This window comes from Bufo bufo, chromosome 8 (assembly GCF_905171765.1).
Source record: "Bufo bufo chromosome 8, aBufBuf1.1, whole genome shotgun sequence".
In the NCBI taxonomy this organism is placed as follows: Eukaryota; Metazoa; Chordata; class Amphibia; order Anura; family Bufonidae; genus Bufo; species Bufo bufo.
Window position 1 is genome coordinate 161,316,644 of NC_053396.1, and position 25,787 is coordinate 161,342,430.

A 25,787-nucleotide genomic window follows, 5' to 3' on the forward strand; every position below is an offset into this window, starting at 1 on the left:
GTAGCTGCAAATACAGTGAAGGAGTTTAAGCATGCATGGGATAGGCATAAGGCCATCCTTCATATAAGATAGGGCCAGGGGCTATCCATAGTATTCAGTATATTGGGCAGACTAGATGGGACAAATGGTTCTTATCTGCCGACACATTCTGTGTTTCTAATAGAAAATGCCTATTCTTGTCCGCAATTTTTTTGGGAAGGGAAATGCGGACCACTTCCGGGTCCGCATTTCTGGAGCCGGGCCGCACATCGTGCGGCCCCATAGAAATGGATGGGTCCACAAAATGCAGAACGAAATTGTGGGCGTGTGAATGGACCCTAAGAGACAAGTTTGTTCACATTTTGTAAGTACCTATACCCAGCTGGATTTACTGTACTAACCATGACTTCTCCATGCTGCAAGTCTGAACAGTCTTGGGATGTTCCCGAGCGGAAGATCCGTAGCAGAAATTTATGAAACTGAATATCGGTCTCATACATCTGAATGGGGTTTTTTCTGCAACACGTGTGTGGATTTCTACCAAGTGCATTCATACGTATGGAGCAAACACAGAATATACGCCATCTAATCAACCACGTGTAGACATACCTACATAGCTTGAGATTTAAAGACTAATTCCTCCTAGAATAATTAAACAGCAGACGGCCCTAGATTCTGAGAATACACAATGTATTTATGCAAGGAAATAGACATGTACAATATTGCTGTACCAAACAATAAAATACTGCCATAGTAAAATGGCCATTCCCATATAGAATGTCTTTTTTGATCACGTGAACAGGTTGGAGTGCCATGGGACGGGGAGGGGGAGGGGGAGGGGAAGGCTACCGACATGATATATATAGAAATATTTATTTGCTGCCACGTGGGAAGCAAAATACCATTTCCATGTTTCTTCCTGATTTCAGGAATTCTTTAGGAAAAAAAAAAAAACATTTTAAAAACAATTATTAAAAAATAGAAAGAATAAAAATAAAAAAACAGCATGATGAAGCAGTAAAGAAAAAAACCCTGCCCCAAACACCTTGGGTTGGAGCACTGACTAAGATTTAATTCCGCAAACAGTTCGGATTTTTAGACAAAAAAAAAAAAAAAAAGGCCCATCCCTCGACGTTTTTTTTTATTTTTTTGCAATCTTCACTAAAATCCAACTTAAAATGTCCAGCATTCCCTCCCCCCCCCCCCCCCATATCACAAATGTGCGGTGCACTGCCATGCTTCTGGCACATTCCACTGATTTTAGTTGCTTTGCTCTTAATTTCCATTGACCTGTGGTGGGTTGTTATTGGCGTGTACATCAGCTGCATTGCCTTTGCTCCTGCTCTCACGTTCTTCATCTTCTTCATCTCTTTCATCGTTCCCACTGTGATTTTTACAATATAGCCTGAGGGACAGCAGTATATGAAGACAGATTATTACACGAAAAAAGGTTCAGAATAGAATATGCAGATATGTGAATTCAGAAAATGGGTCAAGGCTGAGATTAGTAAAATGGTCAGATTTTTAACCCATTGCCCAAAAACCTGCCCCTAAGGCCTCATGCACACGACCGTTCCATTTTTAGCGGTCAGCAAATTGCGGATCCGCAAAACACGGAAGCCGCCCGTGTGCCTTTCGCACTTTGCGGAACGGAACAGGCGGCCCATTGTAGAAATGCCTATTCTTGTCTGCAAAACGGACAAGAATAGGACAGGTTATATTTTGTTTGCGGACCACGGAACGGAGCAACGGATACAGACAGCACACTGAGTGCTGTCCACATCTTTTGCAGCCCCATTGAAGTGAGTCGGTCCGCACCAGAGCCACAAAAACTGCGCCTCGGATGCGGACCCGAACGGTCGTGTGCATGAGGCCTAAATGCGCGTATACGCGCTAAACCCCCTGGCGATCAGTTGATGTTGCCAGGGGAAGCTGAGGGGCTGGTACACATTTCTGCAGGGGAAATGCAATACAAGATATTCATTAAAAGGACATGGCCCCCAGTCCAATCAGGCTAATAGTGGGAGAAATGCAGAGGCATTTAGAGCAGGGGACCTCCCATATGCATCTATGAAGTCTAGTAAAGCATATGGATATTATATAGTTGGTATGAACACCTTAAAAGGGAGTCTGTCACCACTATATGACCTTATACAGTGCTTACATGGCCCTGTTGCACACCTATATATGATTGTAATGGTACCTTTGTTATTTTCTTAAAGGGGTTGTCCGGGATTGGGGACATTGTTGTAAGGGTACAACAAGCACATAAATATTACATACATTCCTGTCCTACCTTTGCCAGAGTTTTCTGATGCCCTGTATTTCTTTCATAAATTCTCAGCCGGAAGTTCAGATTTTCAAAGATTCAGTGACGTACCGACTCCTTACTGGTGTGCTAAGCCTCTTCCTTCCGCTTAGCAAGGAGCCCGGTGACGTCACCAGCACACAGGATCGTTCTGCAGCTAGCAAGGAGGCTGTCAGTAGGAGGGAAATGTCGGAGCTAAACCACTCCCCTCTGTGACATCACCGGGCACAGAGGGCGTTAGTCTGGGAGGAAGGAGGCAGTATTGGAGGAGGGAACTCGCCTCACTAAGGAACGCCCCCCTCTGCCGATGATGTCACCGGCCATAGAGGAGTGTTATTAGGAGTAGAAGGAGGTTCTATTGGAGGCAGCAAACTATGCTATTTAGCATAGTGCACGCCCCCCATGGTCATTTGCAATGAATGGGATGTGCTACAGTATGGGTGCTAACCACGCCTCCCATGTCCCTACATGCCAGTCAGATCGCTCCCTGACACTATTGTCTTTTATGCAATGCTAGCAGAGAGCAGATACATGGAAGCAGGGAGGGATCCAGTTTGTAGGCTTAGAAAAAAGTGGTTTTAGGGGAGGAATACTGATGAGGAGTATGAGTGGCAGGAGGCGGAATACTGATTAGGGGGAGTGGAAAGGCTTGTGAGATCCAGCTGCAGAGTCATGCAGCCTTGTGGGACCCATAAGGCAGTGTGGCCGGAAATGACATAGCACAGGAGCTGCTATGTAAACAATACTGACAGCAGTATTAGAGACTCATAGGAGCAAAGAGGATGAAAAAAAAAAATACACAGAGCATCAGAATGACTTTACTGTGTAATATCAAGGTGATTATTAACGTTTTTAAAAATTACTTTGATCCCGGACAACCCCTTTAACACTTGCAGAAGCAGGAAAAATTAAGTTTACTTCATATGCAAATGAGCCCTCGCAAGTGCCCAGGGGAGGCGTTCAGTGTGTAGGAGCCCAGGCGGCTCTTCCTCATTTCATTGTTTCCCCGCCCCAGCCTCTGCCCGCCCTCCTATTCCCTTGCGTCATCCTTCGGTCCGGCTGAGATCCCGCGTCTGCGCACTGCCTCGCATGTGCACTAGTTGAAGCGATGTCGTGCCCACAATGGGCATCGCAGTGTGCATCCCCCGGCGAGGCTGGACCGAAGGATGACGCAAGGGAATAGGAGGGCGGGCAAAGGCTGGGGCGGGGAAACAATAAAATGAGGCAGAGCAGCCAGGGCTCCTACACGCTGAACGCCGCCCCTGGACACTTGAGTGCTCATTTGCATGTGAATTAAACATGTTTTTTCCTGCTTCTGCAAGTGTAAAGAAAATAACAAAAAGGTACCATCACAATCATGTATAGGTGTGCGACAATGTATATGGCCATATGGTGGTGACAGACTCCCTTTAAAAAGGGGTTAACCACTAACATTTTCAAATGTGCTGGAAACAGCGCAATAAGCCACTTATTGATATAGTTATACTGAGAAGCAGACCGTAATAAACCAGGGGAACGGCACTGATCACAAACGGACATCTGCTATGATCCTGAAGTACCTATGTAATAGCAGAAAAAAAAAAAACACACCTCTCTGCCTTCTCTATCGGGACCCCGGCTGTAACTAACGGTTCCCCACTCCTGCAGCTGCAAACTCTGCAAGGACTTCGGTAAGGTCTTTGCAGAGATAAATGCAGACAACCCAGATGCCAACAGGTGGCACACAACTGGTTAAAATAGATGTACAGGATTAGAAAAACATGATTAGCAAGACCCCTGAAGCCCCTGGGGCTACGTAAATTTTAACTTTCCTTTTTAGACACTAAGCCAGTCTCACATTACAGATACACATTTAAAAGCTATTAATAAGTGTAAAGTAGAGCGTTCTGGATCTCTGTTTTATTCCAATATCTCTGCTTGCAGTTAAGCGTTCATGAGAATACATACAATGAACATACCCAGAAAAGCGGTCCTGCTGACGCATACATGCATGGCAACACACGATGACTGATACACTTACATTATGCAGTGTGAGAGCGGGACAGGATTTCAATTTCTGTTCAGATCTTGAAAAGTGAGGAATGAAAACATCTACAAACATTGCAGCTTTGTTATACAATCAAATCTTACTTGTAAATTCCTCGGGACATGTTTTCAATGTATTTAGCCTTATCTTGTACGCCGCAGTGATAATGATATGTTTTCACGCAGGCCTTGATTTCACATCCAATGGTAGCTCCTAGAAGGCCACATAACGTACACTTCTACATAGGACAGACATGAAAAGAAAGGTGAAAAATAAGTAATGTCCAGAACAGTCTTTTCCTTTTAGGTTTTCATTATCTCACTGCAATTAGTGAACAGTAGAAATGTATAAAAACACGTACAAAGGAAAGCTGGAACAAATGCCCCAGACAGCTTGTATTACCCATGTCTATGATAAATGTCATTTCCAGCAGTGAAGACAACGCCTTAAAAAACACAACTCTTGTAAGGCTACTTTCACACTTGCGGCAGAGGATTCCTGCAGGCAGTTCCATCGCTGCGGATGCGGATCCGTCTGACAAATGAAATGCAATACCGGATCCGTCTTTCCGGTTGTCATCTGGAAAAACGGATCCGGTTTTTATTTTTTTTACATTTCTAAAAGGTCTGCGCATGTGCGGCCTGGAAGAACGGATCCGTCAATACGGCAATTTTAACTAATACATTTCAATGGAAATTAATGCCGGATCCGGCAAGTGTTCAGGATTTTTGGCCTGAGAGAAAAATGCAGCATGCTACGGTATTTTCTCCGGCCAAAAAACGTAAGAGGGACTGAACTGATGCATACTGAACCGAATGCTCTCCATTCAGAATGCATTAGGATAAAACTGATCATTTTTTTTTCCAGTATTGAGCCCTTAGGACGGAACTCAATACCGGAAAAGAAAACACACTAGTGTGAAAGTACCCTAACCTGGCGGACCATACATTTTTGGTGCACGCTATGGCCTGCGATTGTTACCAGTGGTGTTTTTTTATCATCAATTAATTGGAGAGGGTAACTGGTAATTTTTTTAAAGTCTTTTCCTTTCATAACTAAGCCCAAAGGGTAAGTTTACAACTTCAGCATACCCACGTTAACCTATGCAACACACTGAACAGATGTGCTTTGCCCAAATTATATCACACCAAACAGAACAGTTGTAGTGTGCAAGTAAAACGTACATATACTGTATTTTTCGATTCATAAGACGCACGCCCCAAAAGGGGGGGGGGGGGGGGAGAGAAACGGCAGTAAGTCTTATAAAGAGACTACTAGTGAGTGCTTCCATTATGATCTAGCGCTGCCTGCACTCACTGCTCCTTGGTCTTCCTCCAAGCATAACCATGTACGTGTCCTGACTGCATACAGCATCAGGACGTGGTGCACACGCTATTCACCTAACACTGTGAACAGTCAGGTCACAGTGCAGTGCAGGCCCTGATGAAAAATATATATCTATCTATTTTTATTTTCCTCCTCTAAAACCTAGGTGCTTCCTAGACCATATGCATCTTATAAAGCAGCAAAAAAAGTGTATTTACCATGCGTTTGCCACGTTTCATTTCTTGTATCACAGTTTTGATGTCGAAATCTCCAACCTCTGCCCTTGAGGTTGTTGTCAGCTGGACAGTACCAGAGGAGAAAAGCTAGAGAAAGACAAAATTGTGTCAGTGGCTTGCAATAACTAGTTCTTTGCACACTTTCTATAATGCAGAACCTCCATGTATTGTGAGGAACGCAGCACTACGGCAAAAGAGGTTTTACCACCTCCTGTAACTTTCTCAATGAATTTTCATATGTAATTGTCCCTAGGCTTTATAGTTTACTCAAGAACTGAGGTTTATTCAAGAACAGCCATATAATGGTTCGGACTGTTATGAAAGACTGCCATAAAAGCAGAGAATTGGAAGCTCAGTATGTCAGCAGTCACTACAGGCTGTGAGAGGCCATATACCAAGACAAAATACCAAGTTTATTGGAATATAAAATTTGAGACGTGGAAGAGGTGGACAAGGTTGCTCACATACAGATTTCACGGAATGTACCCATACACTTAGAGGTTTTCTGAGACTTTAATACTGATGACCTATCCTCTGGATAGGTCATCAGTATCTGATCAGTGGGGGTCCGACACCTCGGACCCCATGCTGATCAGCTGCTTGAAAAGGCAGCAGCGCTCCCAGTAGCGCAGCGGCCATCCCTCAGCCAGTGATAACATGTTCACAGGTCACATGACCTAGGCGCAGTTGAGCCCCATAGAAATGAATGAGGCGATACTAAGCACAGCTGCTATACAATGTACAGCACTGTGGTTGGTGAGCGGGGAGAAGACCGCAGTGCTCACAGGAGTACCGGTGCCTTCTCAAACAGCTGATCGTGAGGGTCCCGGTTGTCAGACCCCAACAATCAGATACTGATGACCGATCCCAGAGGCTAGGTCAACAGTATGAAAGTCTTGGAAAACCCTCAACTCCCAAATTTGTATGCATTTCCTGTTACACACACATACCTGCAATATTCAAAGTGAGCTGCACAAGGAACATTCACAAGCAGCGGCGAGTACCACAATGCAATACTCACATATGTATTCACATGGGGTTTTGCCATAAGTAATAACAGTTCCCAGCACAGGTTTAGGGTTCTTTCATATAAGAGAGTTTTCCGTCTGGATGTGATGTGTGTAGAGCACACATTGCATCCAGAGTGGATCCAAACTCATTCATTTATTTTTTTTATTTTACACATTGTTTTTTCAAAGAAAAATGACTGAATAAATCAAGCATTACATATGATATCTGACATCGAATGTTATCATTGGTCAGCAAAATGAATGCTTTGGTAATGACAGTCATTTAAATCAACAATAATTCCCCAGTAATCGCTTGGGACCCAAACAATCCCTCCTTCCTTCCTTCCCCCCCTCTCTCCTGAACATTCACGCATCATCTCTGCGTGTAGGGTTAATAAGGTAATTTTTTTTTATAACACATCATGTTCTATATTGTGCAGCCCTGGGTCCCTTGGAAGTTAATAGGGCTTGTGTGAAAAACGGAAGTTAACCAGATGCAAAGCGTTTTTCCACTTATGGTTGCTAGGACAGGTGTGTAATTCTTCAGTTTGTTTCCTTCATGTGTGTGAAAAATGCATGCAATCCGGATACAATCTGGAGTGCAAAAAGCAAACACTGAATGCAATTGCAGAAAATACTGATTGAACTTGTCTGCAAAACCGTCAGTTTTTCCCTGAACAGATCCTGACACAATCTGTATCGCTCATGTAAAAGAGGCCTTAGAAGGAGGTTCAAAGAACGTCCTCCACTCAAAACTATGACTGCAGCAAACACAAAGCCAAAAAAGCTTAAGACCCCCTTTAAACTGCAGATTGGGGGCAGATTATCGCAGACAAGCGTTTATATGAAAGCTCGTTAATCGATAATCTGCTGATTACATGATGAACGTGCAAAATGCTTGCTCATCGGGAAGTATCACAGTTTGCGGGGCTGATTGTGCCTCCTAAACTGCCTCTGTTGCCGGCATACAATGGTTCTTTTTGGGGATGAGCGATGGCATTAGTGATGACTTCTCCCCATACTGTGTAATTGCAGCGACCTCTTTCACTGGCGAGCAGGCAACTGTTGGGTAGGAACGCTTACTTCCCAAAAATAGTAATTTTAACTTTGATTAAAAAAAAAATAACTGAGCTGTTTAGGGGCTCATTTTTTGCAGAACAATCTGTAGTTTTTATTGATGCCATTTTGGAGTGTGCGTGACTTTTTGATCACATTTTATTTTTTGGGGTATTTTGACCATTCCCACCCCCCCCCCCCCCCCCCCCCCCTTACGTCATTCGCCATATTGGAATTTAGTATGTGCGTTTTCGGTCGCGATGATACCCATGATGTTTTTTTTTTAAACTCGTTTTATTAAAAGAGAATGATACAAGTATGGCATACATATAGCAATGTGACGGCCCACGCAGGGGCGCTTCAGAAATATCAAGAAAATAGTGATACATAAGGACATTGGTATTTATCAGGATTCTTGCATGTAAAAAGACATGATTCTTACTCTAATGATATACATTATTCACGGGATAGGCATATCGCACACATAAATGCTCCAACATTAACATCAGTGACAACAACACTGCAAAGTACCTACATATTGGTTCGAAGATCAATGAGGCCCGTCAGCTGTCAAGTGCAGACGCGGAGAATGTAAGGTGAGAGGAGAGGCACACCAGTCACCCCAGACTTTCTCAAATTTTTGTGGGCATCCCCTATGCTTATACACAATGTTCTCCATGGAGACTGCGTGATTCACAAGAGTGAGCCATTGTCCCTTCGAGGAAGAAGATTCTGTGGTAGTGTGACCACGACTCTTCATCAATGATTCCCAGAATGCACATCTTGGGACAGAACGGCAGTGCCACAGGAACCATAGTTGCAAGGACTTCCAGAACTGAAATCCAGAACTGGCGAATAAACTCACAATCCCACATCATATGCCAAAAATTGGCTCCCTCGGCATCACATCTATGGCACCTGGAGTGACTAATCCTACCCATCTTTTGAAGTCTGGTGGGTGTGAGGTAACTGCAATGAAGGATAAAAAGCTGAATCATCCTATTGTTTATAGTGGGTGATACCTTGGTCAGAGCCATCAATGCCTCCTCCCAATCCTCAGAAGACAAAGAAGGTATTAGCAACTTCCATCTGTCCTCAACAGCCAACGGGGTCACCAGCAAGCGGCAGTCCAACAAATGTATATATAGCGCTGAGACTATGCCTCTAGGGCCTTGTGATTTCAAAACCCCTATAATAGGGTATTTAGAAATACTCCTGTTATCACTTCTGAATTGGGCCTGCAGTGCATGTCTCAATTGAAGGTATCTGAAGAAGAGTGCGTGGCACCTGAAACTTATCCTGAATCTGGGAAAATGATCTTAGCTGCCCACTCTCATATAGATCTCCCAATATGAATATTCCATGCCTCTTCCAATCAGACACACCTTCCAACTTTGCCAGATGTGGGAACATACAGTTATCCCATACGGGGACTTCATTTGGCAAATCCTTGTAGGAGTTTAACTTAGATGCATGCCATATCTGATGAGCTAGCTTATGTACTGGGAGAAGACCCTTTTGAATATGACGAGATCCTTCCAGAACAGGCCATAGCGTGGGGACTTGCAAATATTCGTGCAGGTAGTATTCTGCGTTTGGCCTTGAGGCATCAGTGACCCAATATCTCAGAAATCTAAATTGGCTTGCTATATAATAAAGAAAGAAGTCTGGAAGGGAAGCTCCTCCCTGTAGCCTCGGTCTCTGTAAAACTGACAGTGAGAGCTTCCTCCTAGATTTACCCCACACAAAGGAAGCTATTATAGCATGGATATGTTTAAAAAATCCCCTGGGAACTGGCGTGCATGCGTGGGACAGCAAATATAGACCTTTGGGCAAGAGTACCATCTTTACCAAATTTAGTCTACCCATAACTGACAGTGGGAGGGTCTCCCACGTTTTTACCTTATCTTGGAATATGGTCTCTAAGGGTTCAATATTCAAGACATAGGAGAGTTTAGGCTCTTTAGTGATTATTACCCCTAAGTATTTAAACCTATCGACTACAGGCAGGTTGTTTCGATAACTAGGCCAGTCGTGCATCCAGAGGGGCATGATGGCAGACTTGCCCCAGTTTTTTGTGCAGTCCGGAGTATTGCCCAAAGCACTCTATGATTTCAATAGCTCTTAGTAGAGACACTTCCGGGTCCGACATAAAGAGGATCAAGTCGTCTGCATACAGTCCAATCCTGTCTTTCCTATCTCCCTCACAGACACCTGCATAAACCTGATCCTGTCTGAATCTGATGGCCAGATGCTCTATAGCTATTGCAAACAGCAAAGGCGAGAGCGGGCATCCCTGCCTCGTGCCTCTGAGTAAGGGGAACCTGTCAGAGTGGGAACCATCTGAATACTAGCAGTGGGTTTTTTGTATAAAATTTCTATCCATTTAATGAATTTAGGACCGAAGCCAAAGCTACCTAGCACTGCTGTCAAAAAGGGCCATTCCAACGAGTCGAAAGCCTTGGCCGTGTCTAGTGAAGCCAGAGCCCATCTCTCCTTCTTAGCTACCCCCAACTGCGCAATTACTTGAGCCCTCCTAATGTTGTCTGATGTGGACCTTCCAGGCATGAAGCCCGACTGATCAGAATGAATTATTGACGTGATAACCTTATTCAACCTATTGGCTATATAATTCTGGTGAAATTGGACGATAAGATCCACACTCCAATGGGTCCTTGCCAGGCTTCAAGATCACAACAATAGAAGCATCATACATGGAATCTGACAAGGAGCCACGGGAGTGCGCCGCTCGGTACAGGTTCAACAACTGAGGGTTTAGATTTTCCCCATACCTAGAATATACCTCTATCGGGATGCCATCTGGGCCAGGGGCTTTCCCTGTCGGTAGATCCTTAATGGCTCTCTCCACTTCCTCTAATGTGATATCCTCCTCCATAAGACCCTTATCTAGGTCCGCTAGCAGAGGATGAGACACTTCAGTGAGGTAGGACTCTAAATCTTGCCCTGAATAGGTAGCTGCTGATTTGTATAGGTCTCTGTAAAAATTATGAAAGCATTTCAATATGTCTTGCACCGATTCCATTATGCGACCGCCAGTCTCCTGTATCCCGAGTACCGGGGGAGACATATTATTAGTGCGTGCTATATGTGTAAGTATCTTCCCTGTCTGATTGCCTGTTTCAAACGCCTGTTGCTTAAAGGGGTTATCCGAGTTAACTTAACCTTATCTCTATGGCTTTATTTCTCCTATACCTTAGTTTTCCTAAATCACTTACTGTACCTATCTTGTGCCGTTTCTCTGCTACACTAAACAGTCATGTGACCGCCCACGTCATCAGCTGTGACGTTCCGTTGACATGGAGCTCTCTGCTTGTCGGAGTGACTAAGCCATGTCAACGGAACGTCATCAGCCTTGGCCACGCCCCCACCTCTCTGCATTACAGTCCGTGCGGCTGTGAGTTGATCGCGCATGCGCGATCCTCACTTGTGCCGCGGCTCCCTCCAAGTTCCTCCCTGCGGCTAATAGCGAATAGCCTGTCACCTTGCCGGACTGGCCCTGCCGCTAGTACATATGTCCCACCGTGCTGCCACTCCATCCCCATTTATTATATTGGGGGGGGGGGGGGGGGGTGGAGGGTTTTCTTTTGAAATTAACCCCTCCCACAAATATTCATGAGGGAGAGATGAGTCATTGTTGTTACTGCTGCATGTAAACACAGCAATAACAGAACCTGGAAAAGGTGTAAGGATCGTTCTTTTTTCAAAAAATCAAGCTTGACTAATGTATATGTATATCCTGATTAATTTTGTTAGGTTTTATTTTTTTCCCATAACTCGGATAACCCCTTTAAGGAAGAAGAGCTTCCTTTTGCTCTTTTCCTCCAGATGCAGCATGTACATTCTCCCTCTGGATAACCACTCAACTCTGCTCTCTTCAGAGGGGGACTCTGAACGCCCTCTCTGCCTCCTTACAGCTGGCATGTAAATCATTTTCCTTACGCCTCTTAACGTATGAAATGGAGGATTTGATGCATCCTCTAAGGTACGCTTTCATAGTCTCCCAAAGCAATAGAGCGTCTGTGGACTCGCCCTGTACCTCAAAAAACATCCTCAGTTGATCAGGGATTCTGTCATTTAAACCAAACAAGGACAGACAGAAAGGGTGTACACGCATCTTACTGCTGGCATGATCAGTCAGGGCCAACTCCGCCAACAATGGGGCATGATCGGAAGGACCCTGTGGCCCGTATCTGATATTCACCAGGTCAGTATATACTATGTCATTACCGAACATGTAGTCCATTCTAGACAGGGCTCCCCTGGCAGGGGTAAAGCAAGAGTATTCCCTTGTTAGTGGATTCTTGGCTCTCCACATGTCTACTCATCCCATCTCCTGCGATATTCTGGCAAGAACCGTGCTGTTCCCTCCCATCTCTCCTCTATCTGTTCTATAGCTAAATCTGTCTAAATCCTCACTAACTACTTGATTAAAGTCTCCCATGCATAGGATACGGGCATTGGGATAATTAGCCACAAAACCTGTGACTGCTTGTAGAAGGGATAGAGATGCAGGAGGGGAGTTATACAAATTAACAATCACATAGGGGACACAGTTAATATGAGCATGTATGAAGATGTACTGCCCTCCCTGATCTACAGCGGAGTAGTGAATCTCACATCTAAGACTTCTATGGAACAGCAGGGCCACACCTCTGGAGTGAGAACTCCCATATGAGTTGAATAAGTGTTGCGCCCAGGGCTTTTTCAACCTATTCCCTGTTTCCGGGGTGAGATGGGTTTCTTGAAGGCCCAGAATGTGTGGGTTAAAGGAGCGTATTTGAGAAAAAAACGCGATCCTCTTATTAGGGTCTCCCAGTCCCCTCACATTCCAGGACATCACTCTTATGGAGGCTATGGCATCACTAGATTTGAATCAAGGACAAATAGTTCAGGCATTTGGTCAATGTGAAGCATAAGCTCCCCTGTTGCTATCATGAAGAGAGATGGCCATACTTGAGACATATAAGCTGGAGCATACAAAAACATAATACGGAACAATAACATTATAAACATGAAGGTGTCGGATCCCGATCAGACTAACTTGGTGGCCCTTAACTCGGGGACCTGTATAGTGCAAATAGATGTTATAACCATACAGGTATAACTGCTAGCATTAATACATGACAATGGGACATGATGACAAAGCGTCCGGTGCTGTATACAGGGAAACACCCTATACTTAAGTGAGATCTCACATAAAACTATCAAATGCAGTCCAGAACATGAAAACGTGACCAAAAGCAGCTGTGTTGCGTATTAAAGAATATCATGCTCAGGGGAGACCAAATCAAGTCCCCTTAGAATCAGACATATGGGCATGTTTTAATACTTGCTGTGAACAGTCAGTGAAAAGTTCAGCGTGGTCCGGGACGCGCAGATTTTCTTGAGGCCCAGTCCTCTGCTTCACGAGGATCACTGAAAAACACGGTTTTATCGCAGTCTATGACTCTAAGGCGAGCAGGGTAAGCCATCGAGTATTGAAGATTTAGATCCCGAAGGCGACGTTTAACTGCAACAAATGTGGCTCTCCTCTTCTGGAGATCTGCAGAGAAATCCGGTAAAAAGGGAGATCTTTGCATTTTCATGCCTGATGTCTTGCTTGCTTCTGGCCTGGCTGAGGATAAGATCCCGGTCTCTCCAGTTCAGCAGACGCGCCAAAAGGGGTCTAGGAGGAGAGCCCCTGGTGGGGGGTATCTGGCTGGGACCCGATGTGCCCTTTCTACGGTATATGCAGGAGAAAAGGGCGCCTCAGGGAACTGCTCTTTAAACCAGGCCTCTAGGAAGGCCGCAGGATCTCTGCCTTCAGCTTTCTCTGGTAGGCCCAAGATCCTCACGTTGTTGCGGCGCAATCTATTTTCCAGATCGTCACATTTCTGTTTCCACTGACCTACGGATCGCTCCAGGTCTTGCATCTTCCCTGCCATGGGTCTGGTCAGATCCTCCAGCGTAGACACGCGGTCTTCTGTGTTTTTGACCCGGTTTCCGAGTTGCTGCATGTTATGGCGGAGCAGGCCCACATCCACTCTTACCACCTCCAGCTTCCCGGTGAGTGAGGTTTGGCATGTTGATATTGCCACTAGTAACTGCTCATACGCTGCCTTGAGGGTGAACTCCTGCTCAGCGCCCTCCTCTGCATCCGCCTGTTGGGCAGCCTGCCCGCGGGTAACAGCCGCTCGTGTAGAAGTTGCGGTCGCGGCTCCGCTTTGGGCCTCTGACCTGGCGAACTCTTTGAGCTTCTCCGCAGCCGTTTGCGTTTTGCTGGGCCCCATAGTCGGTGTGAGGGGTCTCCTCCGTCTCCTACACACCGTCCACTCTGTGCCAGGAGTCAGCAGTTTGTCAGGATGGTGAAGGATTAACGAGGGTAAGCGGAGCTGCTCACAAAAGCGTGCTTACATGCCGGCTGCTGGCCACGCCCCCCTCATGCCCATGATGTTTATATTTATTGTTATTTGGGTATTTATTTTTTAAAATTATACAGAAAGAGGGGCGATTTAAATTTATATATATATATTTTTTTTAATTGAGATCATTTTGAGATTTTGTTCTATCAGGGATTGTTAAAGGGGTTCAGAGATGAACCCGGACATACTCTTATTTTCACCCAGGCAGCCTCCCTGAGGCTAGCATCGGAGCATCTAATGCTCCGATGTGCTCCCTTGCCCTGCGCTAAATCGCGCAGGGCACGGGCTCTTTTGTTTATCATAACACTGCTGGGCGGAAGCTTCCGCCCGGCAGTGTGTTCGGTGACATCACCGGCTCTGATGGGCGGGCTTTAGCGATGCCCTAGCCGTTTTACTGGCTAGGGCAGCTCTAAATCCCGCCCATCAGGGCCTGTGACATCACCGGGCTTCCTGGCAGCCCCATGGAGAGCACCAGTACGTCACCGGAACACCGGAAAAAATGCCTTTGCCCTGCGCGATTTAGCACAGGGCAAAGGAGAGCTTCGGAGCATGAAATGCTCTAATGCTCAAGTGAGGGGGGCTTCCGGGGGGAAAATGGAGGTATGTCCGGGTTCAGCTCTGAACTCAGACAACCCCTTTTAAATTGACATTTAAACCCCAATTTGCTCATCTCTTATCCTGGCCTTCCATCTGGTGGCCAAAATAAGAATTGCAGCATGAACACTTTCAGCCTCATCGGCGAGGCTGAAAGTATTCAGCGCAACTACTGATGTACGAATTGGCCACACAAAGCATCGGTAGAAAGCCCAGAAGCGCGAGCTTCCGGGCTTTTGCGCATTTAGAAGCCGTGATCTCGCTTGATCACGGCATCTAAAGCCTTTAATTACCGCGATCTGAATTATTGCCTGTCACGGTAATTAGCCGCAGGTCTCTGATGTATGAAACAGCAGAGATCTGCCGGCCATGATGCGCGCTGCACGTGCGAGCGGGCTCAATGTTTACACGTCGCTCCAGCACTGTACATGTACGGCACTGGTAGCGAAGGGGTTAATGTACGTATGAATATGGCTCAGAACTGGAATAGGAATACGGCAGTCTATTATTCTGAACCAAATCTAAAGTATAAATACTCACCATGCACTTGTAGTGGGCTGCTGCTTTTTTGGCATTAAATATGTGAAGCTTTCCTCGAGTTTCATTTTCTTCATCACCAGCATGACAAAAACCACATTTCGGTTTACCGTCACTGGGACTGCTTCTGTGTGGTGACCTGTCTCTCTGTATGATAAACAGATAATTGAAGAGTAGTATTATTTTTTTATTCTGCACTTGTAAATCTGAGAATAAGCTACATATATAGTACGCCGGCTTTACAGTCTTCTTATATTGCCACATTCACAAAATATTACTTTAGAGGGAACAGGTCACTAGACAGATCCCTTTAAAGGGAACCTCTCAGTCAGATTACCTTTAAAAACTTTCCTGTGGTCCCTGATCATGTTCTTACATGCTTTCTTAAGGGCCCGAGAATCTGTCAGATAATCGCTAACAAGCAATCGTAGGAAAGCATTTGTAGCTAGGGCAGCTGAGGATTTTACCAGTGAACAATGTTTTTTGTTATTTCTTTCCTAACATTTCCACCTTTTGGTTTCATTCCTTGAACACTGACATCATCTCCCCTATACCCCCTGCCACATCTTACACTGGAGCTGCTTTCGGTCTCTTCTGTACAGTGTGAAGACGTGAGCCTGCTCTCCTCAGACTGCCCTCGGGAATTTGTAGTCCGCGACTTTCCACGTGAGCCCCTTCCCCTGCCACGATTACGAGGTGATGGACTTAGGCCTCTGTGGCCAAACTCTTCTTCTAATTCATCTAAAGAATGACAAAAAATAAATCTGACTGTAGTGTCAACCACAATGTGCATTCAGAGCCTGTGATCAACAGGAACATAGCATATGCAAAAGAAAACCCCATCAGCTTGTGTGGAATGCTGCCACCTTGAGGACATGGCTCAACACAGCAGTTTAGTGTGATCAGCGATCTTGAATGCTAAGAATGTGATTTTAAAGGATTTATTCCCATGGTTAATGTAAAAAATTAAAATCATACATAATCTAGCGCATCACAACCTCTTTCTAACAAAGCTAGAACAGCCCTGTACCTCACATGGATCCAGAGATCTCCCCATTCATTGCACCAATTATTCTGCCAAGTTTATTTCAAGGGGGCATGTCATTTCTCAGAGGGCATGTCCCGATTGCTGCAGCAGATGGCAGTTGACAGATGAAACTGAGCACGTTCTTCCATCTCAGTGAGCAGGACAGAGAAATTAGAAAAAGAGCAAATATCTACAGAGAGATTTCAGCGAATAACTTAGTAGCTCTAATTACATCAAATTACAAAAAAAAAAAAAAGTGTTCAGAAACAAGTTTGAAAACTGTAGAATATTATTAATGGGACAACTCCTGTTGACCGGAGGGCACATGACCAATGCAGCCACTCACAATCGGAGATGAAGAGACAGCTGTGGAGCAATGGAGACCAAACCCAGTGGTGGGGGATCAGGTAAGTATGATCGCATGATCACAACCGCGAGTCGGCCACTAAGGGACATCTGTTATAGACTTGGATAACCCCTGTAATGATTACATTTACCATGACTCCACTTTATGCTGACATCAAAAAGCGTAATTTTATTTGAGGAGGTTAGAAAGCAGTTCTAACTAAAGTTCAGCAATTTCCAAAACCTATTTTTTTTTTTTAAGGACCTATTCAGTTCTGAAGATTTAGGGGGCTGATACATTAGAAACACACCATAAATTACCCCATTTTAAAGGGATTCTGTCACCTAGATTTTGCATAGAGAGCAGTTTATAGGGTCTGCCAGATCTCCTATAGCGTGTCCGCAATATACCTTTGCCATAGGTATGAATGCTTGTTTAGTTTATTCTGAAAAAAACACAATATGTGTTTCCGCGTGGTATAGAGTATCGCAATACTTTATGGTATCAAAATCAAATCAAAATTTTGGTATCACGACAACCCTAATTCTAACACCCATTTTAATTTTCTATCGAGGCAGCTGTGTAAGGGCTTGTTTTTTGGGGGACCTACCATTTGTGGGAAAATAACTTTAATCCCATTTTCTTAGGAGGTGAGGTGACCTTTTTTTAGGCTACTTTCACACTAGCGTTTTGGTTTCCATTTGTAAGATCCGTTCAGGGCTCTCACAAGCGGTCCAAAACGGATCAGTTTTGCCCTAATGCATTCTGAATGGAAAAGGATCTGCTCAGAATGCATCAGTTTGCCTCCGTTCTGTCTCCATTCCGCTTTGGAGGCGGACACTAGAACTTTTGGTGTTCGTCTGGCGAAACTGAGCCAAACTGAATCATCCTGGCACACAATTTAAGTCAATGGGGACGGATCCGTTTTCTATGACACAATCTGGCACAATAGAAAATGGATCCGTCCTCCATTGACTTTTAATGGTGTTTAAGACGGATCCGTTTTGGCTATGTTACAGATAATACAAACGGATCCGTTCTGAACGGATAAATGCGGTTGTATTATCTGAACGGATGCATTTGTGCAGATCCATGACGGATCCGCACCGAACGCGAGTGTGAAAGTAGCCTAAGCTCTGCAGTCAAACTCTTGGCATTTCTAGAGGTTTCCAGATTAATATTTACCTTCCGAATTGTGCATCTGTTCTTTGTGTTTCCGGCAATAGATCCTACGTAATCAGAAAAGAAAAGGTTTAAGTTTTTAAGCCAAGAGTATAAAATGTGAATATGATCAATTCATAAGGACAACCTAAATTTAGCTGCTTCAAACGATCTATGCAGCAACATATTGATGCCAACTGCAGTAATACTGGTCCAGGAGAAAATCACTATGCAAAAAAAAGGAATGCCAGAACACAAGAACAATTACAAGTACAGGGAGCCCCAAACTCACGCAAACTATGGCTTCACTACAGTACCTTATGATATGCAAGATTTAGGCAGACACAGCAATTACCTTAAAGTGGTCATTTCACTTCAGCAAATGGCATTTATCATGTAGACAAACTAAGTGCCTTAAAAGGGTTGCCTCATCTCAGACAATGGGGGCAAATAGCTAGAATATGCCCCATTTGTCTGATAGGTGCGGGTCCCACACATATATTGAGAACAGAGCCCCGAAAGTGGTGGAGGGCGCACCGAGCATGCACAGATGTCTTCTATTAATTTTCTATGGGGCCGCTGGCTTGGCCATTTCTGTCAGGCACATAGAAGTGAATGGGAGTGGTGGTCAGTCATGTGCGGTGCGCTCCCATTCACTTCAATGGTACTAGAGAAACGCTGGACCATAGGAGTCAAGGCGCAGGAACACAACCAGGTGTCAAGTAAATTTTAATTTATTCAAGGACAACGCGTTTCGGGGTACAACAGACCCCTTTGTCAAGTCTAAAAAAAAAGATGAATGTATATGTAAAAATGTGTATTACCAAATAAATTATATAGGAATTGATTTAAAAAAATTGCTAAAAATAATGAAGATTTAAAATGTAACATAAATATAAAATGAAACTCCAAATGAACCAATGAAAGGACGGCTCCCAGGAGCAGATCTCATGGGTATACATACACACAATAGGGGGAGAGGAGGGGAGTTTAATGTCAGATCACATAATCAGTTGCCTGGTGCAGATGCCAATCTACTTTATAAACTAATGTGTATAAAGGCGAGGGAATATATAACGATAGACCACCCGAATACAGCATTATTTTACCACTTACCAAAAGTCCACAAAGACATTAATAACCCATCGGGAAGACCAATTATTTCTGGGATAAATTAACCAGTAATCTCTTCCATTACGTGGATGTTTTTTTTTTTACAAAAACACATTATGGACCTCCCATCCTATTTGAGAGACTCTTCACAACTCATCTCACTATTGAAGGACATCAATTGGGAACCATCCTATAGTTGGTTGACATTGGATTACGGCTGCATTGTACTCCAATATTCCACATGAAGCAGGAATTAGTACAGCACGTTATTATCTTGAAACAGACTACCACCTCTCCCCTAAGCATAAAACTTTCCTTATAGATGCAATTCATTTCATCCTTACACATAATGTGTTTTCTTTTAAGGATAAAATCTACAAACAGCGGAAGGGGACCGCGATGGGTACACTATTCGCACCAAGTTTTGTGAATCTGCACATGGGCCGCTTTGAGGAGGAATACATCCACAGCGGACACCACTGGAAGGACAAGATTGTCTTTTACAAACGTATCGACGACCTGATCCTCATCTGGAGAGGCAGTAGTAAAGAGGCTTTCATCTCTCATCTCAATGCCAATACGTGGAATCTGACTTTCACAGCCAACAGTTCAACCACATCCATGGAATATCTGGATTTGATTTTATATTTGGACAATGAAACCATTACATCTAAGATATTTTTTTTTTTAAGTGGATGGTAACAGTTACCTTGACTATAGAAGTACGCACTATAAGAAATGGAAGGATAATATTCCTTTCAGTCAATTTAAACGACTAAAAAGGAATTACACCAATACGGATGACTTTCACAGAGCCAAATCTTACGTTCGAGATTTTTAAATAAAAAATACCCTAGAGGGATCATTAACCACCTCCGGACCGCCTAACGCAGATTCGCGTTCCGGAGGTGGCAGCGCTGCGCACAGTCACGCATATACGCGTCATCTCGCGAGACGCGAGATTTCGCTCCAAGCCGGCCCGCGCATGCGCATCGCGGGCCGGCAAAAGTTAAAGAACAAGTTCGTCACCAGCCTGCCAGCAACGATCATTGGCTGGCAGGCTGGCGATTTTTAAAAAATCCAATCACAAGCCATATAACAGATCATATTAGTAAATATGATCTGTTATATGGCTTCTCTGCTCCTGTGCTGGTCCTTTTCGTCGGTTGGATCCAGCACAGGAGCAGACTGAACTGTGAGTAGCACCAACACTACACCTTAGCCCCAGATCACCCCCCTGCACCCCAATTAACCCTTTGATCACCCCTTTGATCGCCCCTGTCAATCACCAGTGAAAGGAAAAAAAAGTGATCAGTGTAAACTGTCACTTTTTTTTTTTCACTAGTATTGGCTGTTAGGTTTTAGGAATAGTTTAGGCCCCTTGGTTAGGTAGTTAGCGTCAGTTAGCGCCCACCCCACCGCACCGCAGTCACTTTTATTCGCTGAATAGCGTATCGCTAATCAGCATTTGTACTTTTATAGTATCTGTAAGTGATCAAAACTGATCACGGTCAGATCTATAATAGTATTAGTGTCACTTTAGTTCGCCCTCCACCCAAAACGCAGTGTTTGCCCGATCAGGCCTGATCGGTCGCCCACACGTGCGTTCACCCACGCCCGCCCCACCGCAGTGACAAAAAATATATATTTTTTGATCACTGCACATTCATTTTACACGCACTGCGGCGATAAAAAAATCAGTTTTGATATTTTTTATCAACCGCAGCGGCCTCCGGTACTTCGCTAGCCTCCCCTTTGTAAGACAGGTTTGCTTTTTTTCTTGGGTAGTCTCAGGGAATACCCCTAAATTTAGTAGTCCAAAATGTCAAACAGGGGGTATTCTTCTGAAGAGGCCTACAGGATTCTGACCCAGTCGGATGAGGAGTGGGAACCCTCATCTGATGAATCTAGCGGGTCAGAATATGAACCTGTGGAAAGCAGTGGCTCTCTGACCCAAAGTTCGGACGAGGAGGTGGAGGTCCCTGGCAGCACCAGGCGTACCCGGCCCCATGTCGCTAGACCACAGGTTATGCAGGATCCGCTTCAAGAGCAGCAGAGTGGGGCTGTCGCTGCCGGATCACGTGGTGAGGCATACACCAGCAGCGCAGCCCTCCCTGGACCTAGTACCAGCACTGCCGTACAACATGGTGACGTGGCGAGCACCAGAAGGGCAGTTGAAGCTGGTACGGTGGCACGTGCAGTAGTTACCCCGTCGCAGCCACCGCACAGACAGGCCCGTAGAGCCCCTAGAATCCCTGAGGTGCTGGCAAACCCTGATTGGCAGTCACCAACTTCAGCCGCACCTGTAGTTCCCCCTTTCACCGCCCAGTCTGGAGTTCGGGTTGAGACGGCTCAAATCGGTTCGGCCCTGGGATTTTTTGAGCTGTTCTTGACTGCGGAGCTCTTGGACTTAGTCGTGGCAGAGACCAACCAGTATGCCACACAATTTATATCCGCCAACCCGGGAAGCTTTTATGCCCAGCCTTTCCGGTGGAAACCAGTCCAAGTTTCCGAAATTAAATTTTTTTTGGGCCTTCTCCTCAACATGGGCCTGACAAAAAAGCATGAATTGCGGTCATATTGGTCAACGCATCCGATTCATCACATGCCCATGTTCTCTGCTGCTATGTCCAGGGCACGATTTGAGGCCATCCTCCGTTTCCTGCATTTTAGCGACAACACCACCTCCCGTCCCAGAGGCCACCCAGCTTTTGACCGGCTCCACAAAATTCGGCCCCTCATAGACCATTTCAACCAGAAATTTGCAGATTTGTATACCCCCGAGCAAAACATCTGCGTAGACGAGTCCCTAATACATTTTACCGGGCGCCTTGGCTTCAAACAGTACATCCCAAGCAAGCGTGCCCGGTATGGGGTCAAATTGTATAAGCTCTGTGAAAGGGCCACAGGCTATACCCACAAATTTCGTGTCTATGAGGGAAAAGATCAGACCCTGGAGCCGGTCGGTTGCCCTGACTACCTGGGGAGCAGTGGGAAGACAGTCTGGGACTTGGTGTCACCCTTATTCGGCAAGGGGTACCATCTTTATGTGGACAATTTTTACACAAGTGTGGCCCTCTTTAGGCATTTGTTTCTAGAACGGATTTGCGCCTGTGGCACCACGCGAACTAGTCGCGTGGGCTTCCCCCAACGGCTTGTAACCACCCGTCTTGCAAGGGGGGAGAGGGCTGCCTTGTGTAACGAAGAACTGCTCGCGGTGAAATGGAGAGACAAGCGTGACATTTACATGCTCTCCTCCATTCACGCAGACACGACAATCCAAATTGAGCGAGCAACCCGTGTCATTGAAAAGCCCCTCTGTGTCCACGACTATAATGCGCTCATGGGAGGGGTGGACTTCAATGACCAGATGTTGTCTCCGTATTTAGTTTCCCGCAGAACCAGACGCTGGTATAAGAAGGTGTCTGTATATTTAATTCAATTGGCGCTGTACAATAGTTTTGTTCTCTACAGTAAGGCTGGGAGAACACGATCTTTCCTCAAATTCCAGGAAGAGATCATCGAGAACCTCCTTTACCCAGGAGGTTCCGTGGCCCCATCCCCCAGTGTAGTTAGCCGTCTACACGAGCGACATTTCCCCAGTGTCGTTCCTGGTACCTCAACCCAACCGTCACCCCGAAAAAGATGTCGTGTCTGTAGCAGGAGTGGAATAAGGCGTGACACCCGCTATTTCTGTCCTGACTGTGCTGACCACCCTGCCCTATGCTATGGAGAGTGTTTCCGGAAGTACCACACACAGGTACACCTAGCATAGGGATTGCATCTCACAGGACAGGCACACAGGGCTATTAGGGCCCTTTTACTCTCAGCTGCTGCAAACCTCTCCTTTCACCTGGGATAAAGTGCATAACGTACTTCGCCACATCTTTGGGAGATTTGCGCTTTGCACATTGTCCCATGGGGAAGGAGAGGTTTGTTCTATAAAGGTAAAAAAAACTAAACAAAAAAAAAAATTACCGGTAAGTAAAAAAGTTAAAAAAGTTTAAAAAAGTTAATATGTTCTGTTCTAAAGTTAATAAAGTTATTGCTTTGCGGCCTGGTTTTTTCTTTTTTGTTTTGTTTTTTTTACCTTTCAGGTGGACCAACCGATCGACTAGCTGCAGCACTGATGTGCATTCGGACAGAAGCATTGCGCTGCTGTCAGATTACACGCAAGTCGGTGTATGCGGCGCTGCAAGACGAGATTTCTCCTCAGCAGTAAAAGATACGTTTGCCGAGGCATATGAGCTGAGGAGGTGGCGATGTTCATATACTTTGGCAAACACTTTGTATATATAAAAAAAAAAATCCCGGCAATGATTTATTCATCCACATCGATTGATGTGAATGGAGAAATCGGGTTTGCCAGGGCATACGAGCTGAAGTGGGTATGGATGTTGGGCGGAGCTCCTATGTCCTGGCAGACGCCTTTCCCCTCCTTTTTCTTTTTTTGGCAGAGATTTTTTCATCCACATTGATCGATGCGAATGAAGAAATCTGTGCCGTTCATTTTTTTCTTTCAGCCCAGAGGCTGAACGGAAAAAAAAAATCTCATTACCCGTATGCTCAATATAAGGAGAATAGCAGAAACTCCTAATGCTGGGCATACATGTAATGATTGCGGAGACCCTCAAATGCCAGGGCAGTACAAACACCCCACAAATAACACCATTTTGGAAAGAAGACACCCCAAGGTATTCGCTGAGGGGCATATTGAGTCCATGAAAGATTGAAATTTTTGTCCCAAGTTAGCGGAAAGGGAGACTTTGTGAGAACAAAATCCAAAAAATCAATTTCCGCTAACTTGTTCCAAAATTTTTTTTTTTCAATGAACTCGCCATGCCCCTCATTGAATACCTTGGGGTGTCTTCTTTCCAAAATGGGGTCACATGTGGGGTATTTATACTGCCCTGGCATTTTAGGGGCCCCAAAGCGTGAGAAGAAGTCTGGTATCCAAATGTCTAAAAATGCCCTCCTAAAAGGAATTTGGGCCCCTTTGCCCACCTAGGCTGCAAAAAAAGTGTCACACATGTGGTATCTCCGTATTCAGCAGAAGTTGGGGAATATGTTTTGGGGTGTCATTTTACATATACCCATGCTGGGTGAGATAAATATCTTGGTCAAATGCCAACTTTGTATAAAAAAAATGGGAAAAGTTGTCTTTTGCCAAGATATTTCTCTCACCCAGCATGGGTATATGTAAAATGACACCACAAAACACATTACTTACCTTCTCCTGAGTACGGAGATACCAGATGTGTGACACTTTTTTGCAGCCTAGCTGGGCAAAGGGGCCCACATTCCAAAGAGCACCTTTCAGATTTCACAGGTCATTTACCTACTTACCAGACATTAGGGCCCCTGGAAAATGCCAGGGCAGTATAACTGCCCCACAAGTGACCCCATTTTGGAAAGAAGACACCCCAAGGTATTCCGTGAGGGGCATGGCAAGTTCCTAGAATTTTTTATTTTTTGTCACAAGTTAGTGGAAAATGATGATTTTTTTTTTTTTTTTTTTTTTTTTTTCATACAAAGTCTCATATTCCACTAACTTGTGCCAAAAAAAATTTTTTTTCATGAACTCACTATGCCCATCAGCGAATACCTTGGGGTCTCTTCTTTCCAAAATGGGGTCACTTGTGGGGTAGTTATACTGCCCTGGCATTCTAGGGGCCCAAATGTGTGGTAAGGAGTTTGAAATCAAATTCAGCAAAAAATGACCTGTGAAATCCGAAAGGTGCTCTTTGGAATATGGGCCCCTTTGCCCACCTAGGCTGCAAAAAAGTGTCACACATCTGGTATCTCCGTACTCAGGAGAAGGTGGGGAATGTGTTTTGGGGTGTCATTTTATATATACCCATGCTGGGTGAGAGAAATATCTTGGCAAAAGACAACTTTTCCCATTTTTTTATACAAAGTTGTCATTTGACCAAGATATTTATCTCACCCAGCATGGGTATATGTAAAAAGACACCCCAAAACACATTCCTCAACTTCTCCTGAGTACGGGGATACCAGATGTGTGACACTTTTTTGCAGCCTAGGTGGGCAAAGGGGCCCATATTCCAAAGAGCACCTTTCGGATTTCGCAGGTCATTTTTTACTGAATTTGATTTCAAACTCTTTACCACACATTTGGGCCCCTAGAATGCCAGGGCAGTATAACTACCCCACAAGTGACCCCATTTTGGAAAGAAGAGACCCCAAGGTATTCGCTGATGGGCATAGTGAGTTCATAGAACTTTTTATTTTTTGTCACAAGTTAGTGGAATATGAGACTTTGTAAGAAAAAAAAAAAAAAAAAAAAAAAATCATCATTTTCCGCTAACTTGTGACAAAAAATAAAAAGTTCTATGAACTCACTATGCCCATCAGCGAATACCTTAGGGTGTGTACTTTCAGAAATGGGGTCATTTGTGGGGTGTTTGTACTGTCTGGGCATTGTAGAACCTCAGGAAACATGACAGGTGCTCAGAAAGTCAGAGCTGCTTCAAAAAGCGGAAATTCACATTTTTGTACCATAGTTTGTAAACGCTATAACTTTTACCCAAACCATTTTTTTTTTACCCAAACATTTTTTTTTTATCAAAGACATGTAGAACTATAAATTTAGAGCAAAATTTCTATATGGATGTCGTTTTTTTTG

At 44.7% G+C, this 25,787-nt stretch overlaps 1 protein-coding gene across 3 annotated transcripts in view; it reads right to left on the reverse strand.

Annotated features, from left to right (window-relative positions):
• Nucleotides 1-302: 302 nt before the first annotated feature.
• PHF6 (PHD finger protein 6) overlaps nt 303-25,787 on the reverse strand; it is a 60,699-nt gene continuing 35,214 nt past the window's right edge. For all 3 annotated transcript variants that reach the window (XM_040405444.1, XM_040405442.1, XM_040405443.1), the window contains exons 5-10: nt 18,053-18,096; nt 16,066-16,235; nt 15,498-15,641; nt 5,858-5,962; nt 4,418-4,551; nt 303-1,384 (exon numbers count right to left, since the gene is read on the reverse strand). In XM_040405444.1, the coding sequence (XP_040261378.1) occupies nt 1,255-1,384; nt 4,418-4,551; nt 5,858-5,962; nt 15,498-15,641; nt 16,066-16,235; nt 18,053-18,096 (727 nt within the window). In that variant the 3' untranslated portion in view covers nt 303-1,254. The remainder of the gene's footprint in view (nt 1,385-4,417; nt 4,552-5,857; nt 5,963-15,497; nt 15,642-16,065; nt 16,236-18,052; nt 18,097-25,787) is intronic.